Here is an 18,825-nt window from a genome sequence, read left to right on the forward strand (position 1 = left end):
TGTATGTCTGAAGCAAGTCGTGTTAGTGCATGTCTCTTTCTAACAGGACACTGTCATATGATTAGCCAGCTTCTGGAAGCTTGCTGAGGGGCAGGGCCCAGTGCTTGTGAGCTGTACGGCCTGTAACTATTTAAAGAAACCATTTTTGGTGAAAGTATCTAAAATTCTGAACAGTGTGAAGCCTGATTTATTAAAACTTTGGTCATTTTTAATATGAACACCTTGCTTTGTATATGCATGACAGAAACTAAGGAAACGCAGAGTAGGTCCTTAAATGAGTGAAGAAAGGTCTTTTATGGAAACAGAATCTTTCACAGCTACAATGTCTCGAAAGATTCTGTGAAAACAGAAAATAATAGTAATATAATAATAATAATAATAATAATAATAATAATAATAATAATAATAATAATAATAATAATAATAAAGAGTAAATAATGCAGAAAACTCAAGAAAATAAAATAAATCATCACAGCAGAGACATGTCCCAGGACCACCAACCCATTACACACCGTAGAGGATGGAGTAAAGTAAGAGAACAAGCCAGTGAAAAAGCTGGAGCCTTGTGCGTCTTGCTAAAGGAAAGCAACAAAGAATGTGAAGAGTACATGGATGGGCCACCAAGTACAACATTTTCATATCAGTTCAGTGGGGAACATCTTTCTGCTGTCAATGATGAGAGTTTTAAGGGCTGAAATTAAAAAATGAAGCTCACCTTTTCTCCAGCTGCTCCTGGAAGACCGAGGTCACCACTGTCACCCTGGGGAAAAAAGATTTAAAACAAAATATATGTTAGTCAATACATTTAAAAGAAATGTCTATTGAATCGTTAAATTTAGTCCAGGTTTGTAGGCTGTATTCTTTTAAATCCTTCTTGAATTTTTTTAACCGTTTTGTGGTCAAAATAAAAAAAATTAAAATATTTTGGTTAATCACTAAATAAAACTAATGAATTTCTCATTCAGATTTTATTAATAAACGATTAAGTCTTTTAGTGAGTACATTGTCTCTTGTTAGCATGTACCATAGTACAGCCCCACAGGTTTATAACAGTCTAAAACTTTAGACTGAGTCTATTTTTACCTTTCCTCCTGCAGGTCCAGGTGGACCGGGTAGACCAGGAGGACCAGGGGGTCCCTACAGCACCAAACACAAAACAGAGTCAGTATTTACTACACCTCAAATAAACATCAACAACATTTAAAAGGAGAACAATGAAGGCATTGGGTGGTAAGGAAGTAAAATGGTAAGTAATCAAAGTAAAATACTCACTGGCAATCCCGGAGCACCATCTTGCCCAGGTGGTCCAGGAGGTCCAACAGCTATTGGACCATCAAGGCCCACTGCCACTGAAGTACCAGGGATCCCAGGAGGGCCAGGAGGACCTGGGAGACCCGGTGGACCATGTGGACCCTAGATAACAAATCCCAAAACAATCATATTACCACCTCAAGTGACTACTTACTTACTTATGTTAAAAAAAAAAAAAAACATACCCGGATTTTATCCAAGTCTGGGAATCCCGAGCCCTCCATGTCAACATATGTCTGTAAGAAGCATAAATTTAGTGAAAAGTTTTGGAAGTTATGAAATGAATGAAAAGAGTGTGTGAAGCCTGGACTTACTGGACGATCACCAGTACCAGGTCCAGGAGGTCCAGGTGGACCTGGGGGGCCTCTGGGTCCAGGCTGACCCTCGCCACGTTCACCCTGGAGGATTTTAAGACCACGGATTATCACGTTACATAATGCCATGTGTCTTCTTTAAACAGATGACTTAAATAGGGCACCTTTTCGCCTTTGGCACCAGGAACTCCTGGAATTCCTGGAACACCCTGCAGCCCAGGAGGACCCTGGAAAAAGAAGCAAAAAAACCCAAATTACACTGATAATATTTCAATCGATTTATCTGGAAAAGCCAATAAATAATTCTTCTTTTGTAGCAATATTTCAATGTGAAAACAGAGAAACTCACAGCTCTTCCATCCTCTCCTGGATCACCCTGAAAGATTAATGAACAACCTCTGAGCAACATGAACCTCCAAACACTGAACAGCTCTAAACGTCGTTGCACTCACCGGCTCCCCATCAGCTCCTGGAGGTCCTGCAGGCCCATCCAACCCTGGCGGTCCTGGTGGTCCAGGGGGTCCGGCCAGCTGCTGCACAATAGAGCCATCCCCAAGTCGGACCACCTCAGCTGCAGGTCCTGTAGGACCAGGCGGTCCGGGAGGCCCCTGAGCCCCGCGATCTCCTTTTTTACCAGTGTAGCCTTTGCCAAGATCACCCTGTGAGTGAGAATGTTGGATTTGGAAGGAATGTAATACTTAGTTAATACTTAAGTTACAAGTTTACATAATTTAAATGTGAATTATAGTTTTAAGCTTTATGTGTATAATAAAGGCATCAGAATAGTTTCTCTAGCAGAGACACAATAGATTTGTTCACAGCAGAAACTAAACATGTTGTTATGGATGAACCTGAAATAATTTCTATCATTTCTAATGGCAAGAATAAAATTTCAAATTCAATCTGTATCACAAGTTTTGCTCCTGGCTGATCGGCATTTACACATTTCTGCTCTTGTGCTTCAATTCATTCATTCTGACATGAGCCTTTCTGCTCATCTCCAACATGTTTTTATTCCTCGATTTGACCAGAGTAGCTTTCAGTGATTCAGAACTCAAAATAGTTTTAGCTCCTCCCCCTATAAGGCCATCTTTTCAACTATATGTGACACTGGACAGAGCCGAGTGCGAAAAACAAAACTCTTGGCTCTGAGACTGAGATTTTAGAGTTTTCTGAATCCTGAGCTTCTGCATTGCAGGGATTATTTGTACACATGCTGACCTCCTTATTTTTGTTTAGCTCATTATGTATAAAAGCCAAACTGCATGTGTATGAGTAAATGGACAGACATTTTACATACCTTTTCACCTTTTTCACCCTGAAAAGCAGGAAGAAACAGTTGAGTGCATCAGCCATACGGTCACTAAAAACACACTCACAGACACAAAGTGGCGTCTTACCTTCTGTCCTTGGACTCCACCCTGTACAGAGAAACCAGAGCCAGAGCTGACACCTGAATCTCCCTTCGCTCCTACAGGGCCCTGGTCCCCCTTTGAGCCTTTCTCTCCTCTGTCTCCTTTTTCACCTTTAGTACCGATTGTACCTGAAGCAATTTAGCAAGTTAGGAATATCTAGACTGTGCCGCAGGACAAGAATGCTTAAATACACATGTGATATGTGTAAATGTAAGACCAGCAACTATCACTGCATCATCTGCTCTTATATAGCACATGGATGTCAAGCAAACAGTCCTTCACCATCACCCGAAGCAAAATGTGAAATTGGAACTGCAATAATCACAAAATGAAAGCACAGAAGATGCCAAAGCAAAAGCCAAAAAAAGTCTTTAATGAAAATGCCTTCTATTTATTTTTCTCTGCAAAAAAGGCCAATTTTATTTTAGAAATCAGTTCTATAGAGGGAAGCAAGAATTCTTGCTTCTCATTTCAAGGTTAGCTTTATCGTTTCCTCAGGGTTTTATATTTAACTTAACAGGTCCACCATAAATAAATATAAAAAAATAAAATAAAATAAAACCATGTTGATCTGTAAGTTTGCTTTTGGTAAAGAAACAAAAGAGACAAATATTAAAGCAGACACATTAGCGCTGCTTACAATAAACGCTGGTTTTCTATTGTTGGTGACGGTTGGAGTCAAAATGTCTTTATGGGCCCAAAGAGGTCACGAGAAGCAGAACATGCATGTTTTACTGTTTTTTATATTTAAACTAGTAGGTTTAGTTTCTCCTGCTTCACAATAAAAAGTTACAGTAGTTTTGTTTGTGGACTAACAAAACTGCCAAAGTCACAAGAAAATAACTAAGTAAACAAATAAGACAATGAGATAGTAGAAAGATGAAAGTAAATAAACTGAATAAGAATGAACAAACAAAAAGACAAATAGAAAATTAAAACCCATGTAAATTAAATAAAATGAGTGAAAATAAAGTAAAAACAGGAACATAAATAAATAAGTCAACAGTCAAATAAAAAACACACAAGAATAAATAAGAAGAAAAAACAGGAAGTAGAAAGTTAAAAAAAGTTCAAATAGGAGAATGGAATGAATAAATAAAAATAAATAAATAAATAAAAACTGAGCAAAAAAAAAGGAGGAAATAACACAATTAATGAAAAACATAAAATCTGAAACACCAATTTTCGTCTTATTTTATGTATTTTTATATTTAATGTATATGGTACTTTTTTGAGACATTTATTCATTCAATCATTATTTTGTCAGTGTTGGACTTCCATGAGCGTTGCCCATCGTCACTTATACAACAGAACGTTTTACTCAAGAAATGTCCGATAGAGCATTAAACATAAGTTATTATATTATGTTTAGCACCAAAGTTGACTGGAACAGAGATTTTAATAAAGATTATACTCTTAAAATGTCATTTCTACCATCCTGTGATTTTAATTTAAGCCAATCTGATTAAACAGAGTTCCTGAGGACTATTCAGAGTAGAAATAATGTTGGATGTTGTGCTACAAACTTCAAGTACTTCAGTAGTAATCCAGATTTGCTCTCTTGGGGACAAAACTAAGACACCATCGCATTGAAGCCTGCTGAGCGGATGCTGACGATCAATCAACCTCCACCCATACACTGAGCAGAATGAGAAAGCAGCAACAGCCAGAGCACTCCTTCTTTACTGTGATAGGAAGGCCACAGATTGATTAGGACATGATCCTAATCTGATGTGCTGCCAGCCATTATCAGGACCCTTTTGCCCCCTGCAACCCACCTCTTGAGCCTAATAATCCAGGCTTGCTGAAGTCCTGCCTGCTGTACTCCACGGAGGGCTGATACCAGACATCTGAACACAAACATACCTTTACCTGCTGCTCGGAGAACTCATGAAAGATGTTTGTGGCGTGACGGAGAAAGAAACGTTCCTATTTCACGAGCAACTCACTCAAAGAGAAATTACTTCTTGTATCATCCACTAGAGGGAGCTAAAGAACTTCTAGTCATACACACTCCTTGCAGCAATCTCCTCACACGGGTCCAGACAGGCAACCTGACGTAAACTTTTCTGGCTTAAAAATGTCTACATGATGTTTCTTTGCCAGCGCCTGCTGCATGATTAAAAACTTCCATTACACATTTATACAGCGCAGTGACATGCTGAGTCCTGGAAGAGCACGCTTAAGCTCTGTAGTTATAAATTAACACACTTTCTCTTTACCTGTTTGTGCGAGTGTGTTCATGTGTGAGGAAATCAGCGGAGGTTCAGCCAGTGGACGGAAAGGTGGAGGGGTGGTCTGTGGGGGGAACGGGACACAAATACAACAGTTCTAAACATCTGGAAATTCACATAATGCAATGCAGCCTCATCACATGTACATCTACATTTATATGTAATTTTCAGACAATATTTGTGCACAAGAGCAGACAAATACTTCCACCAGGTGGTGGAAAGCAGATAATTTGCATTCAGTTGAAATTGAAAGTTTAAATGAAATGTTCCCCACTAGGGAGCAGTGTGTTACCAGCTGATGTGTTAATGATGTTTTGGGATATGTGTGTTTTTTAAGTTCACCCAACTGTTTTTCATATTCTCTATGGTCTCCCATATATATAAAGGATCCTAGTGTAAAAATATTTCACTGCAAAAGAGATTTAACTGAAAGAGATCCATAAATTAAAAACAAAAACTACTACTAAATAATGTTAAGCCAAATGATCGCTCCACATTTGGAAACTCTTGGGCGCAGTGAGTGTGCTTTTACTGCATTGGCAGTGTGTTTGGGATCACTGCCATGCTGAAAAATGAAGCTTTTGTCAATCAGACTCTTTCTAGATGGTATTGCATGGTGGCTCAAACTGTGATGGCACTTTTCTGTGTTTGTAATTCATCAGTTCTGACAAAGATCTCCAACTCTGGCTGAGATGCAGCTCAAACACTGACAATGGCTGTAGACACTCAGTGTTGCACCTCCCTCCAACCTGCCCCGTACATACTGACAAATCAAAATCAAAAACTGAAATTTGGGTTAATCACTCCATCAAACCTGTCTCCACTGATTTTCAGTCCAGTCCAGTGTAATTTTCATACCTCAGCCTTTTCTCCTTATCGAGAAAAGCGTCTTGACAGCCACCTTTTCACTGAGACCATCTCTGATGATGCTTCAGTGAACAGTTTCTTAAGGACTTGACTTTCAGATACTGTTCATCTGCTGCAGGTATCTTTTTGGGGCTGCCATTTCTCTTTTTGTCCTCCAATTGTCCATTTTCCTCAGATTTTTTAAGGATGCGTTGAGCTAATAGCTCTTTGGGAATCATTTAGTCGTTACAAAAAAAATAAATACTAGTTTATGTCTGTGAAACTGTTATCTTTGGAGTTTTTTATAGATTCAACTAAAGAAATGGGAACAAATGATATGTTTTTGCGACAGGCTGGTAGCAACGACTAAAGATACAAATTGTCTGTTATGTATAGACAAAACACTGGTTCATCCCTTCAGTTAGGTGCCTTTTTATAATCTTGAATGATTCATAGGTCAGTGTTACATGGCTTAGCAAACAAAAAGGTTTCCTCTGATAATGGTCTGTTAAAAAGTAGCTAATGTCTAAAGAAAACTTTGAGAGACCTCCAGAAAGCCCTTAATAAGCAATTCAATGCCTCAATTCCCATAATGCAATTAGGCCCTGCTGTTGCTCTTGAAATACATCTCGAGCTGAGATGATTTCAGAGACTGTAAATTACTCTTGTATGTTCATATAAGACATCCACAAAGCTCATACAGACCTTCACACTGCCTCCCATCTGCCTCCTCTCGCCGTCGCCACTGCCATAGTCACCAGAGCCCTGCGATACAGAGACAAAACTGTGTTTCACAAAAGCCTTCTGGTGGTTTGACTGGAATATTGGAAACACAAGAACTCACAGTGTCAGAGTCGTCCTCATAGTCGCATAAACGCTCAGCTGACCGAGGGTTTCCCACCAGTCTCAGGTCTGCCATGTCACCCTAAAACACACAGACAGTGAATCCCACCATAGGTATTATCAGAAGCATGCAGATTTTATGAGCTTTAACTGCAGCCATCTTAATTTCTTCCACAGTTCTCCACTTCAAAGAGAGTCATATGATCACCAGAGTCCCTGTCTCAGAGGTTAAAGGTGGCACTACCTCCTCCTGTTAATGACACAAACCCTGGACGGAGTGCTGCAGGAAGACGTCACAGACAAGAAAGAACAGACTCCCAGATACCTCTGGAGGAGGATTCGTTGCTGTTTTTCATTTTTTCCTGTCAGAACTGTGAAACATCTCTTTAGCATTTCCTCTGCTGGTACCCTGGAGATTATGCGTACAAAACAGGCGTCTCATTCTTTTGCACCACACTGTTGTATAAAACAAAAACTATAGTGTTTAAAAGTGATAATTTGTCTTTCCTGTTTTATAGCATTGCTGTAGCTTTATGCTTATTTCTGAGATGAGTGCCATCATGTTGTCTTGTCCTATTCTTAATGCGTTAAACTTTCATATTTCCTAAATATTGATAGTGATCAAATCCTCAACACATAAAGAAGGAATCTTTTCTGGCATCTTTATTTTAGCACATTTATTTGTGTGTTGGAGCAACTGAAAGTATGCTGAATTAGCCATGAGCATTTCCTGTCTGCAGCATATATGTAAATGTACGTGTAACTGTATATGAATTATTTTGATACTCAAGAAATCTTAAAAATGCGATTTTTGTCAACCAAGTTCTGCTGAAAGGATCCTTCCAAAAGAATAATGGTCACTGGTGACCTTTGACCTGGCTCACTTTTTAATTTACAACTTACTCTTCTCAAACGCTTTGAGGAACTGCAAAAGTCATTTTCCAGGAGTGGATTTTGCAGGGTAAATGGATGACTGTAGGTCAAGACTTCCACTCACAGGATCAGGTAGAGTGATCCAGTCCAATCTACAAACAAGATGAGCCGCTGTAGGCAGGCTAAGCCACGGCTTGGATGAGTCACCCTCTAGTCATTTATACCCAACGAACAAAATTAATAATCATGGCAAAACTGCATGAGCTACAAATTAACACATACAGAGACTGTTTTATTGTTATTACTTATTTCTTTTAATCACTAAGCAGCATTCAATAAAAACCATGTTAAGAATCTATCAGCTGTGTTTCAAAGCAGACCTGAGTAAGAGCAGCATCAGTTAAAACTTTCTAATACTTGAAATCTTCTTCATGCATTTTTGGACTTCATGTAGCCTTCAATAAATATGATGTTTTTTGATGTATTTTACTACTCAACCTACTAAGATTTTTGAGACATGTGACCATTAACCATGTGATGTTAACTTGGCTGCCATTTTTGACATGACAGAATCATGGTGACGGGGGAATAAGGCCCAGTCACACAGGCCCAGGGACCGGTCAGTGACCATCTAACAACCAAAAGCCAAGACGGAAAGATGAATATTTCTGGACTGGTTGCTGGCAGTCCCAAAGTAAATGATTGCTGAAGTCCCAGTCACAAAGGCCTACAGGTTGGTTATCACCAAGGAACATCAAATCTGTGGATCCACTTACCAGGAACTTGCCATTGTCAGCCCTTCCCGCGTGACCCACAAAGAGTACTGATGCAGGGTCGAGATCCATGGGATCCGGCGAGCGCTCAAACTTCACCACCTGTGGCTCAGAGTCGCAGCCATGGTAGAAGGCCACCTGCTCCTCCATGACTGACAGCGAGAAGCGACTCCAGGTGTCCACCATGCTCGGCACCTCAAAGCTGGCAGCCTCGTACGAAGCCTCAGAGTCGGGCTCGGTGTAGAAAAACTGAATCTTCTGACGGCCAGCCTTCACCGCGCTGAGCTTGACGGCGACATACATGAGCTTCTGGGTGGCATCTGTGATGGAGAAAAGGATGGAGGCGGCAGGAGTGGAGGGCTTGACATGGAAGAGGAGGGAGAAGTGGCGGTAGAAAGGGCTGGGGACATGGACCAGAGCTCGCTGGCCCGGGACCACTGAAGGAGTGAACCGATAGGCAGGCTCCCCATTTGGCCCATAGGTGGTGGTGAACTCTTGTAGTGGAGGTTCTCCAATCAGCTGGAGTAAAGAGATGCCGCTCACTTCTGTGAGAGGGAGGAGACAGGAAGTTAAAACTTGACTAAAAATTGACTTTCAGTTGCCAACCATTGAAAAAAAATGCTTTCAATGGTTTATATCAGTTGGGTGACATTCATGTTGAGTATCAAGTAAAAATTCTTCATAAGAAGAAAAATGTACATAAAATCTCACAAACCAGGCAGTGTAATTAGTATTACACTCTCATATGTGGGACTGAACCTATAGTACTGATGCAGTATTATCTTTGTGCAGTAGAATTAAACGTTGAAGGCTTTATAAGACTCTGGTCTTTTTGTTGGGATGTTGTGAGTATACTGCATGTCACAGATAGATGTAGCCTCTTGGTCTACAAAGTGAAGCCACTGGAAAATCATTTTAACCTGCATCTTTTGTAAAGGCCAACAAAATGACCTATAGTCATCCCAAGCAGCGTCGTGTTTCAAGACAGCAAGATGGCGAGGGCAAAAAAACCTCAACCCAACGAGCTGTGCTCCTCAAAGCTGCCACTAGCATAGCATGTTTACTGTGTCCATTATAAAAGGCTATCACATAAACATGTAAATATCTGCTGAATCTGATGGAACTAGAGAAAATGTGTATTTGCTGACAGGCTGATAGCAGGTGCTAGGTGAAATTGGTTGCACAGAGGTACATGGGGCTGGACTGAAAAACTCTTTGCGATTGCTTTGGTTGCTAGCAAACAGCCACAGTTTGCTAGCTTGCATAGATAAGACCAGCTTGTTTGCAAACACTCAGCTACTACTCACTAAGCAGTAGTTAAACTGTGAAGACAGAAAAGGAAACCCTTTACTTTCAAAATGAAAGCTTTTCCTTACACTTACTTGACACCGTTTTTCACTAGTTCTTGTTGGTTATTTCCTGAGTGTGTCAGCTTTCTGGTCTTAAACCAATGTATACGATCAAGTTTTTGGACAATGGCAACTTGTTTTGCAATTTTGCTTCTGTACACCACCACAGTAAATCAAATGATCAAGATGTGATTCAGATTAAATTCAAGGACTTAAAAAAAGTTATTGTAAAGTTATTCTAGTCATTTTTTACACAGTTGCCCATTTTTAAATGCTAAAAGTGGGCAAATTCAAATACTTCTGGCACATTAAAGGTGTTTGAATGTTTTCTAACACTGGATTTTACTGGGTGAGGAGGCATACATTTCACAAGTGCTTTTCACTGTAAGATTCATAGAGTTAGGAGTCTGCTGCAAAAGTAGCTGCTAACTGAAGTGACCCTTGAAGATCCCATGTCTGGAACAACAAACCAAAAAGTGCACTGACACTGCAGGTCACATGCTAAAACCACAGATCCCAAATTCAGCAATGAGGGTGATTTAAGAACAAAACTTTCCCAAAAAAAACATGGCTACACGGCATTTATAGGACATACTCTGAGACTTCGAGAGTGGGGCACATTAGTGGAAAAACTGCTTGAGTTTCAATTCCCACAGACTAAAATAGCCCAAAAGGGAAATGAGAAGCAGCAGATTTACATTCTCATAAATCAGCCTCACAGGGGAGAAGCAGCATTTTTTTTTGACCAGGATAGGGTTTGAGGCCTGCCATTGCACAAGTGCAATCTGTGCATTAAAGGCGTACAGAGGTCATCAGTAGTGGGGGTTTCCCACATTTCTTAGTGATGTGAATTTTATATGTTCACGTGTGGTTAATATTTGATGCCATTTAAGCCACCTTATTTTTCCCTTTGTGGGGTTAGTTTGCCTTCCACCTGCTTATGCTGCCGTCATAGATAGTAACAGGACAATCAGATCATAACTAACTGCTGTCAGCCTGTAAAGTCTCTCGACCTGCGCAGCAGCTACAAGAAGCCTGGCTCCTCTGGGATTATAGGATTTGATCCAACTGGAGCTTGAGATCGGCAGGGTGGAGGGCTTCTCAGTGGAGGCACCTGCTATTGGTTCTTCTCAAGGCAGCACAGCTGCTGCAGCTGTTGTGTGAGCTAAACCATATAGTGGTATATATTTATGCAGTTTCAGAAAATGACAAATGACAGCATAAATGTGAACTTACAGTTAATCAAAAATGGTAAACTGAAAATGAATTTCTCAAGGGAGGCCCCTACTCTAATTCCATACATGTTCACATCTGGAAGCTGTCTGGTTTTACCACAGCTCTCCCACTAACCCAACTCTACAGCCCAGTAACAGCAATGTCTGCCAGCAAGCCATTAGCACTGTGGTTACAAGACCATTACATAACAATTACGCAAAGTTTTCAAATTTCTTTATCTGGGCTGCAATCTAGTCTCAGGCTCTTAATTTCTTTCTGTTTCTTCCCTGTGAGAATGCAGAGGAAGCAACAGGGAATAAGAAACATGCTTATTTTTAGAGTTTTTCCTGGCAGGATTTTATATCATTTTACTTCTTCAGACATTGTAAAAAACTTTTAAATATGTTTTGATTTCATAAAGCACAAAATATTATGTATAAAGCAATACATATATTTAATTACTTATTAAAAAGGGACAGTGCAGTTTGACATAGTTTCAATACAATGAGCTGAGCTAAGGGGAAAGGAGTCTCCATGTGTAAGATATGTTCATTAAATTCTACAGGAATAAATTTGCACTGAATGAATGTTAAACTTTGTTTTGTATGTCATAGCATCAAGAGGATAAAATAACCTGCACAGCATTGTGTCAAATGAAGCAGGAAGAGGAAAAATAATGAAAATGTTCCTCCTTTCTTTTAGAATCAAAGCACCACTCGATCTTTGCTGTATTTATGGAGTATTTAATTCATAATTTATCTCCAGTGTCTATCTTCCCCAACTTTAGTATTTGTTTTTCCATTTAATAACGGAATAGTTATCATATATGCCCAGAATTATCTTTATTATACACTTTATTAGGTACACCTGATCAACTGCTCACACGACAACATCTCGATGCATTTAGGCATGTAGACATGGTCAAGACTACCTGCTGAAGTTGAAACTGAGCATCAGAATGATGATGCAAGGTGATTTTAAGTGACTCTGTATGTGGCACAGTTATTCATTTGAGACTATTTCAGAAACCGCTGATCCAGGGTAAAAAATGTGAAGGCAACATTAACCGTTACAACCAAGCAATGCAGAAGAGCATCTCTGAATGCACAACATGTCCAGCCTTGAAGCAGATGGACTACAGCAGCAGAAGACCACTCTTGACCACTAAGAGCAGGAAACTCAGGCTACAATTCACACTGGCTCACCAAAACCAGACAACAGAAGATTGGAAAGTCGTAGCCTGGTCTGAGTTTTGCAGCAACGTTCTAATAGGAGGGTGAGAAGTTGGCTCAAACGATATGAAAGCATGGATCCATACTGCCTTATATCAACAGTTCAGGCTGCTGCTGGTGTGATAATATGAGGGATATTGTCTTGGCACACTGTGGGCTCCTTAGTACCAGCTGAGCATTGTTTAAACACCACAGCCTACCGGAGTGTTGTTACTGACCACGTCCATCACTTTATGACCACAGTGTACCATCTTCTGAGGATAGCACGCCATGTCACAAAGCTCAGATCATCTCAAACTGTTTCTTGAACATGGCAATAAGTTCACTGTACTCAAACGGCCTCCACAGTCACCAGATTTCAGTCCAATAGAGCAACTTTTGGGATGTGGTGGAACAGAAGATTTTCATTGTGGATGTGATCTTGTGTCCGTGGCACTTTGACATGCATCACATGTCCATATGGACCAAAATCTGTGAGGAATGTTTCCAGAACCTTCTTGAATCTATGCCACTTAGCACACCTTAGTGTGTTTAAGGTGTGCTAAGTGGATGGTGTTTGTCATAATATATATAAAACGTAACTTTGAGTTTATCAAAAACATGAAAAAAATGCAGTTTCATTGGATTGGCAAAGAAAAAAACAAAGTTTGATTCAAATGTTGCTACACTTTGATTTGTGCATTTAAGGAAGTGAAGCCCCGCCTATTTTATATAAGTCATAATGACAAACAAACAAAGCTAAAACCACAGAAATTTGGCGTGTGCAATGAGCAGAACTGTTGCAAATTGGACAGTAAATTATGTTCATGACGGAACTCCTCACGTTAAGCTGTTCAAATTGTTTTTTTATGCTCATCAGCTCAGATCTCTGCATGGGACACCGTCGAATAATGAAATACTGATTTTTTTGTTGAAACCAATCATAGAAAGCTCATTTCTGACTTCCTTTCTCCACGCTAACAGTCCCCATTGTATGAAAGAACAGCCCACATTAGTGTTTCGCGGCCTTAATGACCTCATGTTCTCGGTTACAGGGGATTACTGGGGTGCCATGTCTGTATTTTCCAACATGTAACTCCAGAGAAATCCGACGCCTGCCTGTTTTAGCGTGTGAAGAAAAAGACACAGGCAATGAGAAGAGGCACGGACTGACAGATGGACAGACAGAGGGCGGGAGGGAGGAAATGCACGGCAACTGTCCATGGGAAAGTGGACCATGAGGGACTGTTAATGGGACAAAGTGGACGGGCCAGCAGCCCGAACTGACTCAACGCGCCAGTTAAAACATGCAGAAATGTCACAGTGTAACTAATGAACTCCTCCAGAGGGTTAGCAGTGCAGAGACCTTCCCTCATTCTGGAGGGGGAGCATAAGAAGAGTTTATACTATCCTGTAAAATCTGCGCCTAAGCCTCAGTGTTACTGCAGTCAATGTAACCACACTGTGTGCTTAAATTACTAAGTACAACGGACAAAGTAATGCAAGCATGTGATGGTTAAAGTGGCCTAAAATAGAGAAAAATGTAGGAAACTACACCCTCATTCTTCTGCTTGACCTGAAATGTCCTTTACTTGCAAAAGCAACTCAATCTGCCTTCAATAACTACACCAAAGCATCTACTGTGTCTGAACAATTTCAGTAATTTCAGTGTTTTGCATGAGGAATATTATGCCATTGTCCTGGTATTCCCAAAGCAGATCTTAATATATCTGCAGCAGAAATCTGCAGGTCTTGATTTGGAGAATTGAGGACGTGGGTAAGAATAAAACCCAGGACTCTTTATTGTAAAACACACCAAACACTTCATTTACACAGCTGGCCTGAGACTCGGGCTGTTAATTGCACTGAGTCTCGGCTGTGGCATCAGTTAACACTTCAAATGGAGCCTGTGACACCTTCACCCAGCCTCTGATCCCCGCTCAGACTCTAATCCACGTCTGAATCAGCCCAGAGCCCAGAGCCACTTAAAGTTGATTGAGGGGGGATCGGTGCAGCTCAGATGACATCAGCTGGATTCTTCTTTTTGTTCACATCTTCCTCCTTGAAGAGGCAGAAGAGCTGAAAAGCTCGGGTTTTTGGCTGCCCTCCAAAAAAAATTTGTTTATGTGAAGAATTTGAGAAGTATGAACGGTGACGGGTACCACTGGTTCATAAATTTAGCCTGCAGCACATGTCGAAATGCATGATTTATTTATTTCATCATCCGTTTTGCTAACAGGACCATATTTCATTGTTTTTATATAAGTCTGTGCTAGCCCTCTTACTCTCCAATTTGCTACAGGGTCAAACGTTAACCGTTGCTGTCGTGATACATGTGTTAAATGCATGAAGTAGGGCAAAAATGAATGACACACAGAATGAATGTACTGAAAACTGGATTCAATAAAAGCACCAAATCTGACTTTTAAAAAGAGGAAAAAGTGCAGAAAAACAATGTGCTGGAAGGCAAAGCTAGGAAATTATTACAAAACAGATCTGAAAACTGAGAAAATATAATTTGATAAAGCAAACTGCTCTAATACATTTTTGACAGCTTGTTGCTTCTAACAGTTACCTGCAGACTGTTTCCAGTTTCCTTCTCTAACAGACTCCCACACTCCAAGGTTTTATTTGTTAATATATAAAAAAAACCCATTCAAAACATTTTTATGCATTATCTGTCATTTAATGGTTAATTACATGAGGGGAGTCTTTGCCGGGACGATTTTGACCCCCGGGCCTTATGTTTGACACCCTTTCTCTAATGTATTTACTGCCAAGTCATCTGTCAATTTGTCGTATTCTTCAGCTGGTCGCCAACAGCGTAGCGTGAAAGCAAATAGCAAAGACTGATCTTTCAGGCCACTTAAAAGTTTTTTGCTTTTCTTTTCAGTGATGTTGAAAGCTTAAAGCTTGGACTGCTGGTGGCACTACTTTTTATTTTTATGGACTGAAGACAGTTTGTGTTTTTTTGGGAACTAATAAGGGAACCAATCAGCAGCAAAGGAGAAATAATGATAAACAAGCAGCTCACAACCGGCTCATTAAACTGCCGTCTCTGAGCACTAACCATGCAGCAGGGGAACCCAGAGGCCCTCCAGGGTGGGCGTGGCCTCTTGAACCTCAGCATCAGCTGGAAAAAGATGAACTTTAAACAAATGGAAGTGACTCAGTGTCAGTTTGAGACACTATAAATGACACATAAATGGTCCAAAATGCATTTAAATTGCTTCCAAGTTGAAGACCCAGTATTTCCCCACTCACAAAAAAGTCTTTCTCATACTTGTGCCTCGTTTTGAATCTCTGCTCATCTTCTGGTGTCCCAAACACTCGACTGCATTCCATCAAGTGTGATTGGGTGAAAGGGTGGGTGACTGTCGTGCCCTCTGCCCTCCTGGCAGAGACTGCAAGCCTCCCCGTCTCATCCCATCACAACGCTCTCTTGTTACCGACCGCAAGACCGCCGCCCTTTCTCCCAAACCGACCGCACAATCGTCACACTCAATCTCTCGGAGCAGACCATTTTCCCACCCACAGCGGTTATCAAAAATACCTTCCACAAGCTTCTCCCCACTTCCACCGCCACTGCCACCACAGACAGCCTGATTGTTTCCTCTCCATCTGGGAAACTATAAAACGCCATCCATCTGTAAATCTACATAACACACCAGCTGATTAGAAATGATGACACAATAACTCGAGACAGAAAAGCATGGCTGGCATGCAGGAGTAGGATGTGATGGGAGGAATAGAAGGATTACTGCCTGCTGTGAGAAACCAACCTACATCTAAATGTAAAGACAACATCACGACTGAGAGCTTATACTGAGTGCTTTTGATCAAATGTAGGCTCCCTTAACCCTTTTGTCATTCCTTGTGCAGGTGTTTGGAAAATCACAGGCAATAAACAGTTTGACTGACAACCACAGGGACGTGTTATAACCCGTACAAAAACCGAGCAAAAACAGTGCAAAAGCTTGGCTGCATGCATAAACCAAAGTCTCCAAAACGTACTGCAGTGCAGATTCAGGAGTCTGCTGTGTGGTGAAACATAGCTGTGTTGGTGTTTTAAAGCCACAAGTTGTTGTAAAGGTCATTCAAACATTTGCAGTAAGCATTCCCACAGGAAACACACAATGAAGAAGGTTTTCATGTGGCAGAGGTCAAGTTTTAATTTAAAAAACCCCAGGAATGTCCAGCCAATGACATGTGCTGCTAAATTCATTAAGACATTAAAAGGCTGAACAAGAGCCTCTGATATATTTGTCAGGGTTTATACTCACTGCAAAAGTTTCTAACCAGCTACCATCAAACAAATAGCAGGCATGCCGCTGCTGACTGCTACTGACTCTACGCATTAAAAATGCCTCGTTTGCAGGAGACAACAACATGAACTGCTGCATGCAGCCTGGCGACAACAGCGTGAACTCAGGTGTTTTATCATGCGTCAGGGGAGAAAGTGACACCACAGCCACTTCAGCAGTTCCAACATCAATGTTTTTGCATGTTTTGACCATTGATTTACAAAAAGTGTGTATTTAACATTAATCAAACCCATCTTCCAAATTGCAAGATTTTTCTGACTTTAAAATACAGAGGACCAAAACCGCCTAAATAATACATTAAAAATTAGAAAATGAAAAATAAAGATAATCATCTATATTTTTAAATTATGTAGGCAACATGTGTCAGCTATATGACAGTGTATACTGAATACATACAGTGTACATACATACAATATATACAGTGTTTATGTGTGTTAGTAGTTACTCAGTTGATTTTTACCAGTATATTAACCCTTTAAAACCGGTCGGAGCGGGCACGCTCCGTTTTGCGTAACTATTTTTAAATCCCTGTAGAACTGGAACCACGTAAGCTAGAACAATAATTTTCTTTGCAAACTGCAAAAAAACCTTTGAAACCAGAGGAGTTGTACTTACATCTTATGCCATTAACTTGTCCTAAGTCACGGTTTCCTTCCACATATAGCTTTGCAAAAATTGCACAAAAAGCACTTAATATAACAAAAACATAATATTCCAGAAGCACGCTTTGCCGATCTGATCAGCTGTTCATAACACGTCCTACGTTGGAACAGACGTCAGCGCGAACTATTGCATGTCCGCCATTACCTGCCTGAAACCAGAAGTGACGTCATTTTCGCATGTAGTTTTTTACTTTCGGGGCTTTATAAGCCTACACTGGTGTTTTTAAAAGTTGTGTTTGAGTTTATGCTTTTATTTATAGTTTCTGGGATGCTTAGAACTCAAATTGCACTGCTGGAAACAGTTGGTTCTATGGTAGGTGTTAAAGGGTTAATAATTAATTATTATTATTTACATTTAGATATGTTTTGGGGTGTTTTTGGATAAATATAAAATATACCAAAAACATTAGCACCTCACATACCTAACTTGATTAACTAACCGCCAAATAATTGATCATATGATAAACCTTTTTTTGGTACTCTGGGTCCTCTGTATGACAGAATTTCGATATTTATTACAGTGAATATGATGCCTTCATTCATTTTTGATATACTACTGATCAAATGGAACTGCACTTAAAGTTTACTTTGATAATAATCTGGATGTAAGAAAGTTGACTAAAGCCCTTTGTGACCTCAGAAAGAGACGTGTGAAGACTGTGAAGCCCGAACTGAACCCTGCTTGAGACTGTGAGCTACATAGTTGCAACTTACTACACCTGATCTTCTAAAGCAAACTGATGTTGCATTATGGGTAATGTAGGCACCAGAATATAACAGTTTTGTTTTTTTTTAAAGATGACGAATGCTCTTGTGCATTAATTGTGACAATATCCAAAACAGAATACTTTATTGACTATACTTCAGTAATTTGATCCTAGATTTTTTAAAAAGTGATGATGATGGTTTCTAAAACTTGTGAATTTACAGCCTTACATTATAATAATTCATATATTTGGGGTTCTGGATTAAAAAAAAAGACATTTAATAATTTTATCCTGTGATTTGGAAAATTGAAATTTCTTACAAGCAACAAAATAAAAATAAAAAAATCATTAGCTGGAACCCCAGTAAATGTGAGGGTCATTATCTTCCTCTAATAAAACAAACCCACCAGTGGTTTCATGGTAGGGGGTCAAATATATGTGAAACTGTAATGTATAGCACCTGTAGTCACATGAGCCAGAGTACTTTATGGGCTCTATATGATCACATTAAAATGGTAAAAACATGCAAAATCACATTTAAAGTGAATCATGTGATGGGCAAAGACAATGATGCAGCTGGACACCAAAACAAACACACATAGACGCTCCGGATTCAAAATGTATCGTCACACAGGATACATTCTAACCCGCCGTGGTTACCTTTCCAGTTACTAACTGACATGCACACCGGACGCCCGGGCTCATGAGCTCTTTCAGGCAGCAGGTCACACTCCACTGGGAGACGCC

General features: G+C 40.1%; 1 protein-coding gene across 5 annotated transcripts in view; it reads right to left on the reverse strand.

The window, feature by feature from the left end:
* Positions 1-18,825, reverse strand: part of LOC146491699 (uncharacterized) — a 55,878-nt gene that overhangs the window by 11,441 nt on the left and 25,612 nt on the right. For 3 of the 5 annotated variants that reach the window (XM_085151540.1, XM_085151536.1, XM_085151537.1), the window contains exons 2-17: positions 8,613-9,154; positions 6,965-7,045; positions 6,826-6,885; positions 5,263-5,338; positions 4,819-4,890; positions 3,026-3,168; positions 2,926-2,943; positions 2,078-2,284; positions 1,975-2,001; positions 1,790-1,852; positions 1,626-1,709; positions 1,497-1,547; positions 1,273-1,413; positions 1,084-1,137; positions 716-760; positions 513-575 (exon numbers count right to left, since the gene is read on the reverse strand). In XM_085151540.1, coding sequence (XP_085007666.1) covers positions 513-575; positions 716-760; positions 1,084-1,137; positions 1,273-1,413; positions 1,497-1,547; positions 1,626-1,709; positions 1,790-1,852; positions 1,975-2,001; positions 2,078-2,284; positions 2,926-2,943; positions 3,026-3,168; positions 4,819-4,890; positions 5,263-5,338; positions 6,826-6,885; positions 6,965-7,045; positions 8,613-9,154 — 1,727 coding nt within the window. The remainder of the gene's footprint in view (positions 1-512; positions 576-715; positions 761-1,083; positions 1,138-1,272; positions 1,414-1,496; positions 1,548-1,625; positions 1,710-1,789; positions 1,853-1,974; positions 2,002-2,077; positions 2,285-2,925; positions 2,944-3,025; positions 3,169-4,818; positions 4,891-5,262; positions 5,339-6,825; positions 6,886-6,964; positions 7,046-8,612; positions 9,155-18,825) is intronic. The other 2 variants (XM_085151539.1, XM_085151538.1) reach the window with 2 other exon arrangements.

The sequence above is a fragment of the Neolamprologus multifasciatus genome, chromosome 23, assembly GCF_963576455.1.
Source record: "Neolamprologus multifasciatus chromosome 23, fNeoMul1.2, whole genome shotgun sequence".
Taxonomy (NCBI): Eukaryota; Metazoa; Chordata; class Actinopteri; order Cichliformes; family Cichlidae; genus Neolamprologus; species Neolamprologus multifasciatus.